The 19,466-nt window shown below is 42.4% G+C and overlaps 1 protein-coding gene across 1 annotated transcript in view; it reads left to right on the top strand.

Annotated features, from left to right (window-relative positions):
* Positions 1-18,018, top strand: part of LOC149451200 (olfactory receptor 1J21-like) — a 54,134-nt gene extending 36,116 nt beyond the window's left edge. Inside the window, exon 4 of the mRNA XM_089690909.1 lies at positions 16,892-18,018. Coding sequence (XP_089547035.1) covers positions 16,901-17,842 — 942 coding nt within the window. The 5' untranslated portion in view covers positions 16,892-16,900 and the 3' untranslated portion in view covers positions 17,843-18,018. The remainder of the gene's footprint in view (positions 1-16,891) is intronic.
* Positions 18,019-19,466: the final 1,448 nt, after the last annotated feature.

Here is a 19,466-nt window from a genome sequence, read left to right as displayed (position 1 = left end):
TGCAAAATCTTTAAATAAAAATAATACTGACCATCTGAATGCTCAAAAAAAAAAATAACAATCTGCTTTTGCGGTTCAGTAAAGCGTCTGGTATTTACAACAGGGAGGGTCATCGATTAGGATGACCAATTGGGCCACAACAATCAGAATGAATTAAAATGAGTCTGAGAAACTGGCCGAACAAACCTTACGTATTTTTTTGAATTCTTTATCAATGTTGCATGTCATACAGGGGTTATAGGGGCACGCAGGCTCCCTTGAAAACAAAATAGCCTAGGCTAGGGGTAAGAGATACGGGACAACATAAATATACCACAGGTCATCGAGACATAATTAGGTTCACTCTTGCAGCCCAAAGGCCTCCGACACACCTAAACTCTAATATCCCGTATAACATAACCTTTCCAAAAAATAGAATAAGAGAGAGAAGAAAAACTAAACGAGAGCTATAGCAGCACGAGATAAAAGGGGGAAAGGGGAGGGACGGGGAGGGGAAAAGGGCGGAGGGGAGCGAGTGCGCTGACCAAGGGAGTCTGGCATAGGAGAGTCTGATGGGATCTATCGTGACACCCTGAAGGGGGCGGCCCAAGTTTCACTTTTGGGAATCCAGGATATCCCGGTATTCAGCACAAAAAAAACCTTATTTACCCTTTTTAGGCATGGACTATTCATAATCTCCATTAGGAACATAGGGGATAATTAGTGGGGACAATCCAGTCTTCTGCTATGTGAGATATGCGTTTGAGCTATTGAGCATTGTAAAAAGAATTTTCTTTAGCAAATCAGTTAGGATGACCAATTGGATCAAAATCAGAATTATTAAATGCATTTGAGAAACTTGCCGAACAAACCATTTTAACCTTTTTAGATATGGACTATTCATAATCTCCATTAGGAACATGGAAATCAGTGGGGATAATCTAGTCTTCTACTTAGCTATGTGAGATATGTGTTTGAGCTGTTGAGCATTGTAAACAACATAACTTTTTCTTTGGCAAATCAGTTAGGATGACCAATTGGGTCAAAATATGAATTATTAAATGCATTTAAGAAACTTGCCGAACAAACCATTTTAAAGAACATTGGGGAACTGGAGAAAGTACAGAGAAGAGCAACCAAAACGAGGCATGGAGGAGATCAGCTATGAGGAAAGATTAGAGGAACTGAATGTATTCTCTACTGAGAAGAGGAGATTAAGGGGGATATGATCTCCATGTATAATACATAAGGGGGGATATGATCTCCATGTATAATACATAAGGGGGGATATGATCTCCATGTATAATACATAAGGGGGGATATGATCTCCATGTATAATACATAAGGGGGATATGATCTCCATGTATAATACATAAGGGGGGGATATGAACTCCATGTATAATACATAAGGGGGGATATGATCTCCATGTATAATACACAAGGGGGATATGATCACCATGTATAATACATAAGGGGGGATATGATCTCCATGTATAATACATTTGGGGGGATATGATCTCCATGTATAATACATAAGGGGGGATGTGATCTCCATGTATAATACATAAGGGGGGATATGATCACCATGTATAATACATAAGGGGGGATATGATCTCCATGTATAATACATAAGGGGGATATGATCTCCATGCATAATACATAAGGGGGGATATGATCTCCATGTATAATACATAGGGGGGATATGATCTCCATGCATAATACATAAGGGGGATATGATCTCCATGTATAATACATAAGGGGGGATATGATCTCCATGTATAATACATAAGGGGGATATGATCTCCATTGATAATACATAAGGGGGGATATGATCACCATGTATAATACATAAGGGGGGATATGATCTCCATGTATAATACATAAGGGGGGATATGATCTCCATGTATAATACATAAGGGGGGATATGATCTCCATGTATAATACATAAGGGGGATATGATCTCCATGTATAAATACATCTGGCTCATATAGTGAACTCTGTTCTCTTCTCCTCCCTCTCTTTTCTCTTCTCTTCCTCTTCTCTCTCACCTCTTTTCTCCTCTTCCTTTTAGACCTCATGCACATTTTAAAAACGCCGGTAGCTTTAGCTTTATATAGTCACACTGAAAGAAATGAGTTTTTATGTGTGTTTTTGCATTAGCGTTTAGCTGCGTTCTGCCACGTTTAGCCACATTCTCTCTCTTTTGCTCAAAAAACACTTAATAACGCTGGTTTGCCTCGTTTCACTGCGTTTACCAGCGTTAGAGCTTTTTTTACAGTTAACAAACTCCTCCAGAAATCCACTAGTTCTGGGTTTTTCCCAGCCAGAAAACACTGATTAACGCCTATGTGTGCGTGAACACATCCGATAACATGCTGGGGAGTTTACTGGCTGTGGAAAAGAACACGAGAAGCCAAAAAACAGCCGCTGTACAAATGTCCCGTGTGGATGAAGCCTTAGCTTTTAAAATATTTCCTTGAAAGTACCAACAGATCTAGACAATTTCCTTTGAACCCGGTGAATCTGAAGTGCTGTCCTGTGGATTTCCACCTTATGAGGAGAGGGGAAGGTGTTCTAACACACTTCCAATCCTTGGATGACAGTGCTGCTTCTCATACACACAGTCTCTCATATACACAAGTGTTGTCAGTCTAGGATAGGAAGCGTTTTACTGGCAGGATCAGTAAGTTAACCCCTTCACGCCGGCGCCTCCCGGCCCTTTAAGGGTTCCAGAAGCCGGAGGCGGAGGAGGGTTTAGGGTCATGTGACCGCCGTGATGCGCCGTTACAACAGTCACATGATCGGGAATGGGCACTCCTTTTTTTGATCGGGACCTTTCCGTGAGTACCGGACATGTGTGTTGGGAGCGTGCTTGACGCGCCGTCACGATGGTCATATGATCGGGAATGGGCACTCCTCATTCGATCGGGACCTTTCCTTGAGTACCAGACGTGTGCTGGGAGCGCGCGTGACGCGCCGTCATGGCATTCACGTGGTCGGGAATGGGCACTCCTCTTTCGATCGGGACCTTTCCGTGAGTACCGGACATGTATGCTGGGAGCGCGCAGGGCGCGTGCTCTCGGCACCTATGTCCTTTTTTAATAGGATGTAAATGTGCGGCCGCTCAGCGTCTAGGCCAAGATGCCGGGAGGCCACACATTTGTGTGCGGACGGCTTGAAGAGGTTAAAAAAAAATAAATGTGAAAAAAAACCTTTAAATTGGAAAAACTCATACAGTCTCCACATCTAAGGACTAGTAATCTGGTAATCAAATTTTTGTTTTTGGGCTTAGAAATACTTTAACCACTTCCCGACCGGCCGTTGTATATAAACGTCTGGCAGGTGACACTGCAGGCTCAGGTGGCCGTTTATAAACGGCCTCCCCGCACCCTGCTTGTGCGCGCTACCCGGAAGCACGCAGCACCGCGATCCGGTGCCCGCTGTGTCTGGAGGACACAGTGAAACACCGATCGTCGAACGGGACCTCTGTATGAGGTCTCGATCATGTGATCACTGATTGGCCAATCAGTGATCACATACAAAGTAGTAAGCAAGATGTCACTTGTGACATCATTGCTTACTACGTGTGAAATCTGTGAATGATCACAGAGGTCACATGGTACAGGGCTATTCACAACAGCCTTGTACCATGTGACAAGCTGTGACCAATCACAGCTCACTCAGTATTTCTCAATGGCTGCAAGAATGCAGACAGAGAGAAAAAGAAATGATTGCTTTTACATCCTATATGGGTGTAAAAGCAATCAGTGTAAAAAAAAAAAAAATCTTCATCACCCCCCAAAAGTAGTACAGTGTCACCATGGTGACACTACTGCTAGGGTGACAGTATGTAAAATAAATAAATAAATAAATAATATAAAAAAAAAAAAAAAAATGTTTCAAAATTATAATTTTTGGTTATAAACTAATTTGGCTTATTTTTTTTTTTTTTTACTAAAAAGATAACGGAATAAATTTTGGCCAAGATTTATATTGAAATATTATTTATTTGCAAAATTTTATAAGAAACTTTTTCTCAAAATTTTTGGACATTTTCATTTACATAGCAAAAAAAATAAAACTCCCAGCGGTGAATAAATACCACCAAAATAAAGTTTTATCTGTCTCAAAAAATGGTAAAAAATTCATATGGGTACAGTGTTGCATGACCGCGCAATTGTCATTCAAAGTGTGATAGCGCTGAAAGCTGAAAATTGGCCTGGACAGGAAGGGGGTGAAAGTGTCCGGACTGGAAGGGGGTGAAAGTGTCCGGACTGGAAGGGGGTGAAAGTGTCCGGACTGGAAGGGGGTGAAAGTGTCCGGACTGGAAGGGGGTGAAAGTATCTGGACTGGAAGGGGGGGAAAGTGTCCGGACTGGAAGGGGGTGAAAGTGTCCGGACTGGAAGGGGGTGAAAGTATCTGGACTGGAAGGGGGGGAAAGTGTCCGGACTGGAAGGGGGTGAAAGTGTCCAGACTGGAAGGGGGTGAAAGTATCCGGACTGGAAGGGTGGTGAAAGTGTCCGGACTGGAAGGGGGTGAAAGTATCCGGACTGGAAGGGGGTGAAAGTGTCCGGACTGGAAGGGGGTGAAAGTATCGGACTGGAAGGGGGGTGAAAGTATCCGGACTGGAAGGGGGTGAAAGTATTGGACTGGAAGGGGGTGAAAGTGTCCGGACTGGAAGGGGGTGAAAGTATCGGACTGGAAGGGGGTGAAAGTATCCGGACTGGAAGGGGGTGAAAGTATCCGGACTGGAAGGGTGGTGAAAGTGTCCGGACTGGAAGGGGGTGAAAGTATCGGACTGGAAGGAGGTGAAAGTATCCGGACTGGAAGGGGGGGAAAGTATCCGGACTGGAAGGGGGTGAAAGTATCGGACTGGAAGTGGTTAAAAATAAGAGAAACACAAGTAGCCACAAAAAATGTATTTTACATTTTTTTTTCTTTATGCATTAACCAGTTACTTGCTCTATCCCAGATATATTTTAGATATATTTTTATGGCACCAAAATGTGATTTTATTTTGTTTATCCTAATCAGCACTTATTTGTTATTAGTAATTGTTCCATTGTGTTGTTTTGCTGCATTGTAACTGTAATTGCCTTTTACTTTATTAGTAAATCCTCAAATGCATTAATTAGTTTTAACAATATCAATTGTGTTTCTTAATCCCGCAGATGGAACCTTATTGTGTCCCTTAAGTCTCAGGAATTCCTTACAGATCTGATCATCACATAGACAGTTCTCTGCAACCTGCTGAGTGTTATACAGTTGCAAGAAAAAGTATGTGAACCCCTTGAGATTATGTGGAGTTTTGCATGAATTGGGCATAAAATGTGCTCTGAACGTCATCTAAGTCACAACAATAGAAGAACACAGTCTGCTGAACATAATACTACACAAACATTAATGTTGCCATGGTTTAATTGCACATAACATGTAAACATTCACAGTGCAGGGAGGAAAAAGTATGTGAACCTTTGGACTTAATAACTGGTTGACCCTCCTTTTGCAGCAATAACCTCAACCAAACGTTTCCTGTAGTTGCAGATCAGACCTGCACAATGATCTGGAGTCATTTTGGACTACTCCTCTTCACAAAACTGTTTCAGTGTAGCAATATTCTTGGGATGTCTGGTGTGAATCGCTCTCTTTAGGTCATGCCACAGCATTTCAATCGGGTTGAGGTCAGGACTCTGACTGGGCCACTCCAGAAGGCGTATTCTGTGCTGTTGCAGCCATTGTTTTGTTGAATTACTTGTATGCTTTGGGTCATTGTCCTGTTGCATCACCCATCCTCTGCGGAGCTTCAGTTGGCGGACAGATGGTCGTATGTTTTCCTGCAAAATGTCTTGATAAACTCTGGAATTCATTTTCCCATCAATGACAACAATCCGTCCAGGCCCTGAGGCAGCAAAGCAGCCCCAAACCATGATGCTCCCTCCGCCATGTTTTACAGTGGGGATGAGGTTTTGATGTTGGTGTGCTGGGCCTTTTTTTCTCCACACATAGTGTTGTGTGTTCTTCCCAAACAACTCAATCTTGGTTTCATCTGTCCACAGTATATTTTGCCAGTAGTGCTGTGGAACATCCAGGTGCTCTTTTGCAAGCTTCAAATGTGCTGCAATATTCTTCTTGGACAGCAATGGCTTCCTCCGTGGTGTCCTCCCATGTACTCCATTCTTGTTTAATGTTTTCCTTATTGTAGATGTGTCAACAAAAATGTTAGCATGTGCCAGAGATTTCTGTAGGTCTTTAGCTGACACTCTGGGATTCTTCTTTACCTCATGCAGCATTCTGCGCTGTGCTCTTGCAGTCATTTTTACAGGAGGACCACACCTAGGGAGAGTAGCAACAGTGCTAAACTTTTTCCATTTGTAGACAGTCTGTCTTACCGTGGACACATGAACATCAAGGCTTTTGGAGATACTTTTGTAACCCTTTCCAGCTTCATGCAAGTCAACAATTCTTGATCGTAGGTCTTCTGAGAGCTCTTTTCTGCGAGGCATGGTTCACATCAGACAGTGCTTCTTGAAACCAGTAAACCCAAAACAGGTGTGTGTTTTTTAAGGGCAGGACAGCTGTCAGCAACACTCCAATATCATCACACTGATTGGAGTCAAGGTTGGCTCACTCAGTGGCTCCAATTAGCTCTGGGAGAAGTCATTAGGCTAGGGTCTCACATACTTTTTCCTCCCTACACTGTGAATGTTTACATGTTATGTGCAATTAAACCATGGCAACATTTAATGTTTGTGTAGTATTATGTTCAACAGACTGTGTTCTTCTATTGTTGTGACTTAGATGACGTTCAGAACACATTTTATGCCCAATTCATGCAAAACTCCATGTAATCCCAAGGGGTTCACATACTTTTTCTTGCAACTGTATGCTTTCAGGTAAAATTTGCTGTCCCGTAACTAAAATAAAATATATGCACTCATTTATAGACTTAGGCTCCATGTACTGCAGCTGATAAACTGACGTTCAGGAGCTTTTCTGTGTTTTTCCAGCAGCCCCTGAACTCTCCCTAATGTTCTCCTGTGTCCATGTACACATCGTCCTTTACAGGCAGTTGAGTTTACAGTCGTTTATTTGAATGCCCCAAACTTGCATTCAGGAGTAGATTTTATCAGCGTGTAAACACGTCTAAAAGCGGCTAACCGCGTTTATAAGCGTTTGTAAAATTTTTTTACCTCTTCCATTTCCAGATGCTATCCAGAGCCTTTTTTCATCATGAAAAATGCATGCAAAGCGTTTTCCTGGTACTCAAATGGACCTAGTATTATTATTATTATTATTATTATACAGTATTTATAAAGCGCCAATAGTTCGCTCAGCGCTGTACATTACAAAGGGGGACAGAACATGTGACAGAACAATACCAATACAATGCAAAACATGAGGGGATCGAGGGCCCTGCTCTTTTGAGCTTACAATCTAGGAGGGAGGGGATGGTGGTACAGGAGGAGATAGCTGTGGGGGATGGAGTGGTAGGAAGAGTGGAGGAGGTCGGCAAGTTAGCAGGGGGTGGGGTAGGCTTCCCTGAAGAGATGGGTTTTCAGGGTGCGCCTAAAGGAGAGGAGAGTAGGTGATAATCTGATGGGTTGGGGCAGGGAGTTCCAGAGGATGGGTGACACCCTGGAGAAGTCCTAGAGGCGGGCATGGGAGGAGGAGACCAGGGAACTAGAGAGAAGGAGGTCTTGTGAGGAGCGGAGTGTGCGTGTTGGGCGGTACTTGGATATTAGGTCAGTGATGTAGTTCGGGGCAGTATGGTGGACAGCTTTGTACGTCAGTGTTAGGATTTTGAATTTGATCCGTTGCGCAATCGGAAGCCAGTGGAGGGATTGGCAGAGGGGGGTGGAGGACAGTGGAGGGATTGGCAGAGGGGGGTGGCGGAGACGGAGCGGTTGGAAAGGTGGATGAGTCTGGCAGCCGTATTCAGGATGGACTGAAGCGGGGATAGCCAGCGGCGAGGCAGGCCAGTGAGGAGGGAGTTGCAGTAGTCGAGTCGTGATATGATGAGGGAGTGGATGAGCTGTTTAGTGGTTTCTGGGGTTAGGAACGCGCGTATTTTGGCGATGTTGCGGAGGGTGTATTTGCCACAAAGCAAACAAGGCATTTACCTAGGGCAGCATTTTTCAGGGGGGCAGCAGCATTTTTCAGGTGGGCAGCACTGCCCCCCGAAAGAAGGGATGGAAGAAGGGACACCCACAGTACGGGGACCAGGTAGGATCTGAGAGAGGCTGTTTGATGGTGTATGGGGCGGCACAGTGGCTTAGTGGTTGGGGCGGAACAGTGGCTTAGTGGTTAGCACGTCTGCCTTGCAGTAAATGGGTCATGGGTTCGATTCCTGACCATGGTGCCTCCTGCATGGAGTTTGCATGTTCTCCCTGTGCTTGCGTGGGTTTCCTCCGGGTGCTCTGGTTTCCTCCCACACTCCAAAAGACATGCTGGTAGGTTAATTGGATCCTGTATAAATTGTCTCTAGTAGGTGTATGTATGAATGTGAGTTAGGGACCTTAGATTGTACGGCCCTTGAGGGTTAGGGACTGATGGGAATGTACAATATATGTGTAAAGCGCAGAGTAAATTTATGGCGCTATAGAAGTTCCTGAAATAAATAAATATGCAGAGCCTGACTTGTTCTTGGGGATGTCTAGAACTGTGAAGGTGAGTGTCTTATGTCTTCCGCTCTCTCTGGTGGGTGGGGGGCTGGGGTGTTGTTAGTCAATGTCAGGCTCTCTTCGTGGGGGAGGGGGGTGCTGGTAGGTGTCAGGGTCTCTCCGTGGGGGGGAGCCAATTTTTGTGTTGCCTAGGGCAGCACGAAACCTAAATACACCACTGACACCATACTTTGAGGTTTCGCATGAAAGAAAATATGTTAGACACGGCTGCCATAATTTCTGCACAGAAATGAGCCAGAACACATCCAAACCCCACAAAAAAAAAAAAACACATGTCATCTCAACACATACTGCTCCCTCTGCGTCTGCTCTCTCTATTTCTCTCAAAATGTCTAAAATAGTTAATTTTTTACTGTTTTTCAGTGCATTCTGGGCATTTTGGAAGGTCTCCTGAGGTTATCTTTAAAAATCGCTTCTAAACGCAAACGCTCATAAATGCGGTATGCAAACGCGGCTAAACAGATGCTTTTTAGCCTACGTTTTCCAGCAGTCAGTTTCCATCATTCAGAAGTGTCCTGTGTGCATGGAGCCTTAAGGAGTAATAGCGCTTAGTGCGCTGCTATAGTCCCACCCAATTCCTCAATTTGAAATAGTATATAGGAAATATCAAAAATCTAACTCACAAAGAATCACAAAAATAGATAAATTTCAAACAAGGATTGCTGCAACCACTAATATTGTGCACTCTAACACACCTAACGTGAGTAAATTCCAACCATGTGGTGCGCTATCCCTTTAAATCGCTTAAAACAAAATAGGAAAAAAATAAATCTTAAATGATTGACATATCTATGCGTAGATCCTTCTTCTCCATTCTTCTTCTCCCTTCTTCTTCTTCTTCTCCTCCCTTCTGCTTCCTCTTCTTCTTCTCCCTTCTTCTTCTTCTTCTCCCTTCTTCTTCTTCTCCCTTCTTCTTCTTCTTCTCCCTTCTTCTTCTTCTCTCTTCTTCTTCTTGTTCTCCCTCTTCTCCCTTCTTCTTCTCCCTTCTTCTTCTGCCTTTTCTCCCTTCTTCTTCTTCTCCCTTCTTCTTCTCCCTTCTTCTTCTTCTTCTCCCTTCTTCTTCTTCTACTTCTCCCTTCTTCTTCTTCTTCTTCTTCTTCTTCTTCTTCTTCTTCTTCTTCTTCTTCTCCCTTCTTCTTCTTCTTCTCCCTTCTTCTTCTTCTTCTCCCTTCTTCTTCTTCTACTTCTCCCTTCTTCTTCTTCTTCCTCTTCCTCTTCTTCTTCTTCTTCTTCTCCCTTCTTCTTCGTCTTCTCCCTTCTTCTTCTTCTTCTCTCTTCTTCGTCTTCTCCCTTCTTCTTCTTCTTCTCCCTTCTTCTTCGTCTTCTTCTTCTCCCTTCTTCTTCTTCTTCTTCTTCTCCCTCCTTCTTCTTCTTCTTCTCCCTCCTTCTTCTTCTTCTTCTTCTCCTTCTCCCTTCTTCTTCTTCTCCCTTCTTCTTCTTCTTCTCCCTTCTTCTTCTTCTTCTTCTTCTTCTCCCTTCTTCTTCTTCTTCTCCCTTCTTCTTCTTCTTCTTCTTCCTTCTCTCTTCTTCTTCCTTCTCTCTTCTTCTTCCTTCTCTCTTCTTCTTCCTTCTCCCTTCTTCTTCTTCTTCTTCTTCTTCTCCCTCCTTCTTCTTCTTCTTCTCCCTCCTTCTTCTTCTTCTTCTTCTCCTTCTCCCTTCTTCTTCTTCTCCCTTCTTCTTCTTCTTCTCCCTTCTTCTTCTTCTTCTTCTTCTTCTTCTTCTCCCTTCTTCTTCTTCTTCTCCCTTCTTCTTCTTCTTCTTCTTCCTTCTCTCTTCTTCTTCCTTCTCTCTTCTTCTTCCTTCTCTCTTCTTCTTCCTTCTCCCTTCTTCTTCTTCTTCTTCTCCCTTCTTCCTCTTCTCCCTTCTTCTTCTTCTCCCTTCTTTTTCCTTCTTCTCTTCTTTCTTTTTCTTCAAAAAATCAGATTATAAAAAATTGGTAACAGGTAAAGCTTTATGTAAGTCCATAATAGTGTGTATAGTCCACTTCAACATATTCGATGCTGTGCAAATGAAATAAAATGTGCTGTCTCTCCTTTGACTGAAAAAACTTTCTCACCTTGTGATTAGACCTACAAATCAATATAGGCCAAGTGTGCTGTGTTATGCCCCGTACACACGATTAGAAAATTGTACAAAAAATGTCACGGAACCACTGATCGAACGATTTTCTCTTCGTTGATGAGCAGGATGTTTTAACCGATAACGATATTGTGGACAAAAAAATCCGGTTGAACAACAGTGAAAAATGTTGTCGTTTCACATACGAATGACCGAATTTCTATGCAGTGGTATGACGGTCGCGCAAAAAAAATCTATCAAGCGCTATCACGCATGAGCGGAAACAGAAGATGACCCGGATGTTTATGTCCAAGGAATCTTTGTAAACACCAACTAAAAATCCAAATGTTAAAAGTAGATTGGCCTAATGAGATAATGAAACCAGAATTCTGCATATTATATTTCATGTACCTGAAAGACGTGGAAGAAAGCGAAAAACTACCATTGGAATGGATAGAAGAATAGCCAAAATGGCGCGGACTCAGCCAACAATCAGCTCCAGGAAGATGAAAGAAGGTGTGACGTTCCCTGTGAGGACTGTTACAATTAGAAGACGCCTATGTGAAGCCAAGCTATCTGCAAGCAAAGTCCCCGCAAAGTCCCACTGTTGGAAAAAAGACATGTGCTGAAGAGGTTACAATCTGCCAAAGAGCACATTGACTGGCCTAAAGAGAAATGGCGCAACATTTTGTGGACTGATGAAAGGAAGATTGTTCTTTTTGGGTCTAGTGGGCGGAGACAGTTTGTCAGACGACCCCCAAACACTGAATTCAAGCCACAGTACACTGTGAAGACAGTGAAGCATGGTGGTGCAAGCAGCATGATATGGGGATGTTTCTCATAGTACGGTGTTGGGCCTATTTATCGCATACCAGGGATCATGGATCAGTTTGAATACATCAGAATACTTGAAGAGGTCATGCTGCCTTATGCTGAAGAGGAAATGCCCTTGAAATGGGTGTTCCAACAAGACAACGACCCTAAACACACCAGTAAACGTGCAACATCTTGGTTCCAGACCAACAAGATTGACGTTATGGAGTGGCCAGCCCAATCCCCGGATCTTAATCCAATAGAAGACTTGTGGGGTGACATCAAAAATGCCGTTTCTGAGGCAAAACCAAGAAATAGAGAAGAACTGTGGAATGTTGTCCAATCATCCTGGGCTGGAATACCTGATCACAGGGTCCAGAAGTTGGGTGACTCCATGCAACACAGATGTACAGCAGTTCTCAGAAACAGTGCGACTACAACCAAATATTCATGAAGTCATTCAAAGGAAAGCAAAATCTTCAAACATTTCTCAGTTTATATAGTGAATGTTTGAGTTTGTAAAGAAGAATACAAACACTGCTATTTTTTTGAACAGTCTAATATTTACTTTTCTTCATATTTTTTAAGGAACAACACAAATTTGATACATTTTTCATGTTTTGATTTGGAATAGAATGTGTCGTGTTCCCAATGCATTTGTGTGGATGGAAATAAAAGCTATTAGGATTTTGAGCTTTATTCACTTTTTTCAGCACACTGCTATTATTTTGAACACAACTGTATATACTTATGCTATGTCAGGATGTGTTGTTTGTATCCTTGCCATTCGTGCTTATTACAACCTTTTACGTTTTCATCATTGTCACCATATTGAAAATTCAGTCCTCAAAGGGACACATTAAAGCTTTTTCCAGTTAGACCTACCACCTCAGCACAGTAGTCTTGTTCTTTGGTCCAATCATTGTAATGTACGCCAGATCAGAATCTAAGGAACTTTGAAAATTCAGTCTTCAAAGGGACGCATTAAAGCTTTTTACAGTTGCACCTCCCACTTAACCATGGTAATCTTGTTCTTTGGTGCAATCATTTTGATATAAGCCAGACCAGAATCTAAGGACTTTCAAATTCAGACCTCAAAGGGAAGCATTAAAGCTTTTTCCAGTTTAACCCCCCACCTCACCACGGTAGTCTTGTTCTTTGGTCCAATCATTGTGATGTACACCAGACAAGAATCTAAGGAACTTTGAAAATTCAGGCCTCAAAGGGATGTATTAAAGCTTTTTCCAGTTGCACCTCCCACTTCACCATGGTAATCTTGTCCTTTGGTCCAATCATTGTGATGTACACCAGACCAGAATCTAAAGAATCTAAGGAACTTTGAAAATTCAGGCCTCAAAGGGATGCATTAAAGCTTTGGTCCAATCATTGTGAAGCATTAAAGCTTTGGTCCAATCATTGTGAAGCATTAAAGCTTTGGTCCAATCATTGTGAAGCATTAAAGCTTTGGTTCAATTATTGTGATGTACGCCAGACCAGAATCTAAGGAATCTTAGGAACTTTGAAAATTCAGTCCTCAAAGGGACGCATTAAAGCTTTTTCCAGTTGCACCTCCCACTTCACAATGGTAATCTTGTCCTTTGGTCCAATCATTGTGATGTACACCAGACCAGAATCTAAAGAATCTAAGGAACTTTGAAAACTCAGTCCTCAAAGGGACGCATTAAAGCTTTTTCAAGAGTAGGAATCTACAGCGTCAAGATGCTGACGTTGCTTTATACCACTGTGGTTCCAATGTTCGACCCGTTTGTCTACGCTTTGAAGAACAAAGATATTTTAAATGCTTTAAGAAATTTAACAAGGAAGAGGAACAGGATTTAATTAAATTGTTTTGCAAAAGATAAATCAATATTTTTAGGAGCGCAACATATGCTGGATTAGGTACATCGCTCTAGTACTAGGTAGGGCATTCATTTACTTAGAAAATGGCCCCAATTTTTCAAGCCTGGCTTAAGTGCTGGAAACACTAATTAGGGATCTTGGTCCATAGTGGCTTGATTGCATCTTGTGTGTTTTACAGCTTTGTAAGCCAGACATTGACACCACTTCATCCGCATGGGTTAATCCTGTGCACTGCGAAGTCCAACTCTGCAATTTTTATGTAGACATTAAAATTTAGTAGACCAGGCAAGACTGGAGGAGCCTGTGTTGTGATGTCATCATGGAGGACTGAATGTAGCCACCCTAAGACAGGAGGTGTACTACTGGCCGATCACCACATGAAAATGAAGGAATACTAGCTTGAAAAAAGAGAAAGTTAATGCAGCCACCACATCTTAAGATTGGTTAGCTATAATATATTAATTTTTTTCTTTTTGGGATTTAGTTACGCTTTAACAATTCAATTGAAAAAGTTAACTTCAGTTAGTAACAAAAAGTATGGCATACGGTAGAAACATTCTGCATGACTTTATTGCTTAATCCTCAATTGTATTCATTAATTTCAGCAATTTTTAATCAACATCCTAATCCCGTTGAGGTGACAATTATGTCCTCCCAGAGGCCTTACATCCTCTATTTATATCTCATCATCACATAGATATTTGTAATCTGCTGATAAAATGCTGTCAGGTAAACTTTGCAATCCGTACCAAAAAAATAAAAAAAAAGCTTCTAGCTGAAACACTTTTTAGATAATAAATTTAAAACCACTTTTTAGAAAATAAATATTTGAGGGCTTTACTGAAAATAATGAAAAAGTAACTATACCTTTTTATTAACTTACATAGGTTGTTCAAATTTCACATGTTGGTGGAACTCTTCCTCTATAGCAGTGGTCTCCAAACTGAGGCCCCGGGGCTGGATGTGGCCCTTTGCTTGCCTTTATCTGGCCCTTGAAGCGTTATTCCTGCTACTGACACGAACAATGAGGCACTATTCTTTCGATTGACAGCAATGATGGGGCACTATTCTTTCCACTGACACCAAATGATTGGGCACTATTCCTCCCACTGATACCAATGATGGGGCACTATTCCCCCCACTGATACCAATGATGGGGCACTATTCCTGCACTAATACCAATGATGGGGCACTATTCTGTCCACTGACACCAATGATGGGGCACTATTCCTCCCACTGATACCAATGATGGGGCACTATTCCTCCACTAATACCAATGATGGGGCACTATTCTGTCCACTGACACCAATGATGGGGCACTATTCCTCCCACTGATACCAATGATGGGGCACTATTCCTCCACTAATACCAATGATGGGGCACTATTCTGTCCACTGACACCAATGATGGGGCACTATTCCTCCCACTGATACCAATGATGGGGCACTATTCCTCCACTAATACCAATGATGGGGCACTATTCTGTCCACTGACACCAATGATGGGACACTATTCCTCCCACTAATACCAATGATGGGGCACTATTCCTCATACTGTTACCAGTGATGGGACACTATTCCTCCCACTGACACCAATGATGGGGCACTATTCCTCCCACTGACACCAATGATGGGGCACTATTCCTCCCACTGATACCAATGATGGGGTACTATTCCTCCCACTGACACCAATGATGGGACACTATTCCTCCCACTGACACCAATGATGGGGCACTATTCCTCCACTAATACCAATGATAGGGCACTATTCCTCATACTGTTACCAATGATGGAACACTATTCTTTCCACTGACACCAATGATGGGGCATAATTCCTTCCACTGATACCAATGATGGGGCACTATTCCTCCCACTGACACCAATGATGGGGCACTATTCCTCCCACTGATACCAATGATGGGGCACTATTCCTCCCACTGACACCAATGATGGGGCACTGTTCCTCCCACTGATACCAATGATGGGGCACTATTCCTCCCACTGATACCAATGATGGGGCACTATTCCTCCCACTGACACCAATGATGGGACACTATTCCTCCCACTGACACCAATGATGGGGCATAATTCCTTCCACTGATACCAATGATGGGGCACTATTCCTCCCACTAATACCAATGATGGGGCATAATTTCTTCCACTGACACCAACAATGGAGTATTATTCCTCCTACTGGCATCAACTATTTCTCCGCTTAAGGCTCCATGTACACTGCAGCTGATAAACTCCCGTTTAGGAGCTGTTCAGCATTTTTTTTCAGCAGCCCCTGAACTCCCTCTAATGTTTTCCTATGTGTCCATGTACACATCATCGTTTACAGGCAGTTGAGTTTACAGTCGGTTTTTTGAATGCAGAAAACTTGCGTTCAGCAGTCGATTTTATCAGTGTTTCAAACGCAAAACGCTTGTAAGCGTGGCTAAACGTGGATAAATGCGGAAAATTTAGAAGCGTTTGCGTTTGAATTTTTTTTTAACTCTTCCAGTTCCTGATGCTGTCCTGAGCCTTTTTTCATCATGAAAAATCATGATTGGCTACCGTGCACAGCTGCACCAGATTTTGCACTCTCTACAGTAGTTTTAGTAAATCAACCTCTTTAGCCCCCAGTCACATCAATGAACAAAAAACAAACAAAGGCGCACTCTCATCGTGCATTACCGTGGTACACCACGTGTTTATTGTGTAATCAGATATATACTCACAAACCAAAGCAGTATGAATAGTCCACAATGGCAGTCAATGCAATGCTGTGCCCTAATTAGGGATAACTGACGCGTTTCGGGAGACGAACCCCCTTCCTCAGAGCTCTACACAATAAACACGTAGTGTACCGCGGTAATGCACGGCGAGAGTGCACCCTTGTTTGTTTTCTGTTCATTAGTATCCAGATTTCCCGATCTTTGAAGGGCTGCACCTCTTCGTTTGGCATTCTGAATTCCTTCTAGTCTGCATGAGGATTTGAGCGTTGGTTTCGTTTGTTTGTTCCCAGTCACATCAAAGCTGATTTTGAAATTGTGCGACTTTCAGTAAAGTTGCACGATTTCAAAATTCAGTTGCGATTTACAAGACATCTGACACATAGTCTATGCAAATCGCAAGAAAAGTAGTGCATGTAATACTTTAGCAATCGGTGCGGCTCCATCCAAGTCAGAACCGCACCGATATGAACGCTCTAATAGCAGACAATAGGGTGCGACATGGCATACGATTTGCAAGTCGCAAGGCATGCAAATCACATGCCAAGTCGCACCCGATGTGACCGGGGTATTATGCGTGTTGATATAAAAATAATAATATAAATTAAATATATACATATTAAAACATAAAAGTTTTTCTAGCAAAAAATACAAAAATTGCTCTGCTCTCTTATGGTGCCAGAGCTTACATGGTACATATATGTTAAATGTTATTATGTTAATGAAAAGTATATTTTTCATAAAAAAAGGAATTAAAAACACATTTTTTCTACCTTATATTTTGTAGACAGGGAAAATGAAGGAATGCTCAAACAGTACAGGAAACATATTTCACATCTTAGCATTTTCCACCTCTGAAACTGGACGACGTCTTCTATTTACAGCAGTTCTATTGATGTATCTGACGACCATCCTTGGAAACATGACCATTGCTCTACTGGTGGGTCTGGTTCCCCGGCTCCATACTCCAATGTATTTCTTCTTGGGTAACCTTGCCATAGCTGATGTTTTACATGTTTCAGTAACTCTTCCAAAACTTCTCTCCATACTCCTAACACATGACCACCGGATGTCTTTCTCTACCTGTATGGCTCAGGTTTACTTCTTCTCCTTGTCAGCCGTGTGTGATATTTTTGTGTTGACCTCCATGTCCTATGACCGATACGTAGCAATCTGTAAGCCGTTACAATATTCTTCATTAATACGTAAAGATTTTTGCAATGCAATCATTTTGTTTATTTATTTTACGTCTGGTAATGATGCAGCAATCAATGTAATAGCTACATCTCTGTTGTCCTTCTGTCCCCCACAAAACGTTGACCATTTCTTTTGCGAGCTGACTACATTGTACGCCATTTCTTCTAGTGATACAACAAGTAGAAACGTACTTCTGGTATTTCAGATTATATTGCTGTCCGCTTTGCCATTTTTGTTTATTATAACTTCTTACATATTCATCATCTCCGCCATTTTGAACATTAGGTCCTCAAAGGGGCGGCAGAAGGCTTTTTCCAGTTGCTCATCCCACCTCACCACGGTGATAATCTTCTTTGGTCCAATCATTATACTGTACAGTAAACCAGAATCTGAGCATTCTAGGGAATTAGACAAGTTGTTCTCATTGCTCTATACAGCGGTGGTTCCAATGCTCAACCCCTTTGTCTACACTTTGAGGAACAAAGATATTCTGACTGCGATAAAGGATGTAACAAGGAAGAGGGATGTATTTTTAGTGTAACTGTTTTTCAAAAGATAAATAATCTCCACTCACAAGCCACTTTGTTAGCCACACCCTGCTAGTACCGGGTTGGACCCTCTTTTGCCTTCGGAACTGCCTTCATTCTTTGCTTTGCGATAGAGGAAAAGAAGAATTTTCAGCAAAGTTACTAGAATGTATCTTCCATCCTGCTTCTCTCACCTCTCTGCCACCTCCACCCTCTCCCCATTGCTGTTATGGGAATTACAGTGAAGGAAATGCGTATTTGCTCCCCTGCTGATTCTAAATGTTTGCCCCTCACAAAGAAATGATCAGTCTAAAAATCGAATGTTCGGTGTATTGTAACACTGAGAGACAGAATAGCAACAAAAAATTCAAAATAAATGCATGTCTAACAAATGATGAGTGATCTGCATGTTCATTAGGGAAATAGGTATTTGATCCCCTATCATTCAGCAGGATTTCTGGCTACCAGGTGTCTTCATACAGGTAACAAGCTGAGATTAGAAGCAGTCTATTAAAGGGAGTGCTGCTAATCTCATGTTACCTGTATAAAAGACACCTGTCCACAGGAGCAATCAAACAATCGGATTCCAAATTCTCCACCATGGCAAAAACCAAGGATGTCAGGGACATGATTGTAGACCTACACAAGGCTGGACTGCGCTACCAAACTATCACCAAGCAGCTTGGTGAGAAGGTGACAACTAGAGATGAGCGAATCGAACCAGGCGAACCGGAATTCGATACGAATTTCAGGAAAAAAGAATTTCAGGATCCATTTATGGAAACAAATAGATACAATGTTTCAACCGCTGTATGGAGTGAATGTCACAGAACTGTCAGAAATAGACAGAAACTGTCACAGAACTGTCCTTCTTCTCATCCTTCTCCTTCTTCTCATCCTTCTTCTCATCCTTCTTCTTCTTTTCATCCTTCTCCTTCTTCTCATCCTTCTTCTCATCCTTCTTCTCATCCTTCTCCTTCTTCTCATCCTTCTCCTTCTTCTCATCCTTCTCCTTCTCCTTCTTCTCATCCTTCTCCTTCTTCTCATCCTTCTCCTTCTCCATCTTCTCATCCTTCTCCTTCTTCTCATCCTTCTCCTTCTGCTTCTCCTTCTCCTTCTTCTCATCCTTCTCCTTCTTCTCATCCTTCTCCTTCTTCTCATCCTTCTCCTTCTTCTCATCCTTCTCCTTCTTCTCATCCTTCTTCTCATCCTTCTCCTTCTTCTCATCCTTCTCCTTCTTCTCCTCCTTCTCCTTCTCCTTCTTCTCATCCTTCTCCTTCTTCTCATCCTTCTCCTTCTCCATCTTCTCATCCTTCTCCTTCTTCTCATCCTTCTCCTTCTCCTTCTTCTCATCCTTCTTCTCATCCTTCTCATCCTTCTCCTTCTTCTCATCCTTCTCCTTCTTCTCATCCTTCTCCCTCTTCTCATCCTTCTCCCTCTTCTCATCCTTCTCCCTCTTCTCATCCTTCTCCCTCTTCTCATCCTTCTCCCTCTTCTCATCCTTCTCCTTCTTCTCATCCTTCTCCTTCTCCTTCTTCTCATCCTTCTCCTTCTCCTTCTCCTTCCTCATCTCCAAGGGCATTTAAATTAAAGGTACAGTGTTCTGCACTAATTTAAAGGCTCTCTGAAGCCTAGAAA

Source organism: Staurois parvus, unplaced genomic scaffold, assembly GCF_062004578.1.
Source record: "Staurois parvus isolate SC_StPar_1 unplaced genomic scaffold, SC_StPar_1.0 ptg000547l, whole genome shotgun sequence".
In the NCBI taxonomy this organism is placed as follows: Eukaryota; Metazoa; Chordata; class Amphibia; order Anura; family Ranidae; genus Staurois; species Staurois parvus.
The sequence above is the reverse complement of the archived record's forward strand: the minus strand, read 5'-3'. Positions and strand labels throughout refer to the sequence as shown.